Source organism: Sinocyclocheilus grahami, unplaced genomic scaffold, assembly GCF_001515645.1.
Source record: "Sinocyclocheilus grahami isolate Dianchi unplaced genomic scaffold, SAMN03320097.WGS_v1.1 scaffold526.1, whole genome shotgun sequence".
In the NCBI taxonomy this organism is placed as follows: domain Eukaryota; kingdom Metazoa; phylum Chordata; class Actinopteri; order Cypriniformes; family Cyprinidae; genus Sinocyclocheilus; species Sinocyclocheilus grahami.
The window spans coordinates 694,468-696,769 of record NW_015505705.1 but is presented as its reverse complement, the minus strand read 5'-3'; the positions used below and the strand labels follow the sequence as shown (position 1 = coordinate 696,769).

The following is a 2,302-nucleotide window of genomic DNA, read 5'->3' as shown; positions in this document are numbered from 1 at the left end:
TTGTTAGGCTAAAGAATGGCATAATTTGGTTGCAGATAAGCCTACCACTTTTTTATAGTTTTTAAAGCAATGGAATAAATATTTACACAATTTAAGTGTGCCTCAAGGGTAAAATTACTTTTCGAGCCTTTGTATATGCAATTCATAACTGTTTCCCTTCATTTTTACACGCTCTTAAACGCTCAGCTTTACGGTAATACCGTAATACCCACTCCGGGTCAGCTTGAAACGTGCCTGACTGAAATGCACAAGCCGCAACATTTTCTGTTTTATCTGCTCATCATATTATTTTTTTTAATTCTCTAAAATACACAAATATGATCGAATCGATTAAGTGTAACATTATAAGATTAAAAAGGGGAAAAAATAAAGAACGACGGAAAAGAGAGGTCCATCGAACAGATGACGTGTTACAGCGGGTCCTTGCTCTTTCCGGGTCGGTGTAAATAGTGTGCGGTCCTGTCATACAAGTCAGTAAAATGTAAGTAAACCATTTATAATATAACAGCACTTTGTTTCAGTGATATAATGTATCTTATTTATAATTAACTCCGTGAATATGTGTCTTTGTCTGCATTAGGTCGAAAGTAACGTTTAAAATCACGCTGACGTCGGACCCTCGGTTACCATATAAAGTGTGAGTGACACATCATTCAATAAACGACAGGCATTACATATTCATATTCATGTTTTAACGGTTGTATTAGCCTTTGGTTGATTTTATTGATTCTGATAAGAACATTTATTAATATGTGCCCTAGCTCTTTAGCTCGAAGAATTAAATAGTCCCCCCCCCCCCCCCCCCCCCCCCCATTGCAATTGAAGCAAATAGATCAACTGTTGTCAAATAAACTGTAAATTTTTCTTTCTCCTAGTCTGAAAGAAGCATAACATGTTGTTGAAGAAAAATAGCCAAAAACCTCAAAATTGGCCAGTGCATGGGGGCGAAAAAAACAAGTGTTCTTCATCTGTCTGCCATATTGATTACAATCACTGTAATAGTTCTGTGGTCAGTGGTAATCTATGGATGTCATATTGTGTCTGATGGGTGGGCAGACACATTCTGTGTGGGTGAGAGTGCTCTATCAAGGGCCATTCAAACAGGCTGATTTACCAGCTCAGCTCAGAGCACCTGCAATGCTTATGGTCGCCGGTTATTTTGGATGATTTTTAACATGCCAAGTGTTAAGTTTTTGCAAATATCTTTGATCTCATTGAGTGGCTGAAATATTCATATATTTCTGCAGTCATCAATGTTCTCATATATCTCAGCTCAACTATTAACCCATTTTAAACTCTTTCATCATATTCTAGGGTTACTATTATACATAAACTAGGGCTGCACGATAAATATCGCACGATATTTAATGCGCATCTCGTCAGTAAAGCCGGTTCTGTAATCAGTAACTGATTTGTGTAATTACATAGTTATAGAGGGAGACTACAGGGGCTATGCTGCATCATAAGTGATTATTAAACAAATCATTAACAGAGCGAAGATATAACTCACCACTCACAGAACAGGACAGTTATTGTAAATGAGATTGTTTGAATTGTGATAGTTAAGCATTTCAGCACGTCAAGGGTTTCTCTGTGCTCTTGCCCATCTGTCTAATTCATTGATTGTCTTTACGAATGATTGTTTTGTGTATGTATTCACATTGCGATGCTAATGCTGATGCTGATGTTCTTTGTGATTATTTTTTGTGAAGATGGCATCGGAATCAACCCGGTGCAGACAGCAGGTTGGTGACGCTCCTTCACTTAGCATCTGGCTGTGATAAATGCCATTTAGTCTGCCGTAAATTATTTAGATATATCCAAATGTCACACAGAACTGGAAATAGTGAAATTTGTGTTCATGTTTTTTGGTTTGTTAGTGCTTTAATCCACCTTCTCTGTTTTTTAAACTCCCTTTTCCCTGCATTTTCTCATAGTCACCTTATGAAATGATACCTCATCTTTCTCTCAATGTTTACTTGCATGGCTGCAATTTTCCTGCATATCCTTCATAATCACTCGCATGCAAATGAATGGATCCTTCTGTTTACTGCCTCATATTGTTCATGTTTATCCGCCTGGAGACCTTTTGAGAGATCTAATGATTTCCTGAGACTCCTTCAATAGGCTTTGCATGTGAATTTCACATATTACCTAATGAATATTGATTATGTGCTTCAATTATACAATTCCCCATTGTTGTGGGTTTATTCCCCTGACTAAATGTTTCTTTACAGATGTTTTCCATCCTGCTTTACTTGTCATTTAACGCTGAAGCTCTCTCTGTAATCCATTATAAACT

At 37.1% G+C, this 2,302-nt stretch overlaps 1 protein-coding gene across 1 annotated transcript in view; it reads left to right on the top strand.

The window, feature by feature from the left end:
• The first annotated feature begins 382 nt into the window (after positions 1 to 382).
• The window catches only part of LOC107555126 (ubiquitin-fold modifier 1-like), a 9,531-nt gene continuing 7,611 nt past the window's right edge, over positions 383 to 2,302 (top strand). Inside the window, exons 1-2 of the mRNA XM_016237827.1 lie at positions 383 to 481; positions 581 to 637. Of these exons, the coding sequence (XP_016093313.1) occupies positions 480 to 481; positions 581 to 637 (59 nt within the window). The 5' untranslated portion in view covers positions 383 to 479. The remainder of the gene's footprint in view (positions 482 to 580; positions 638 to 2,302) is intronic.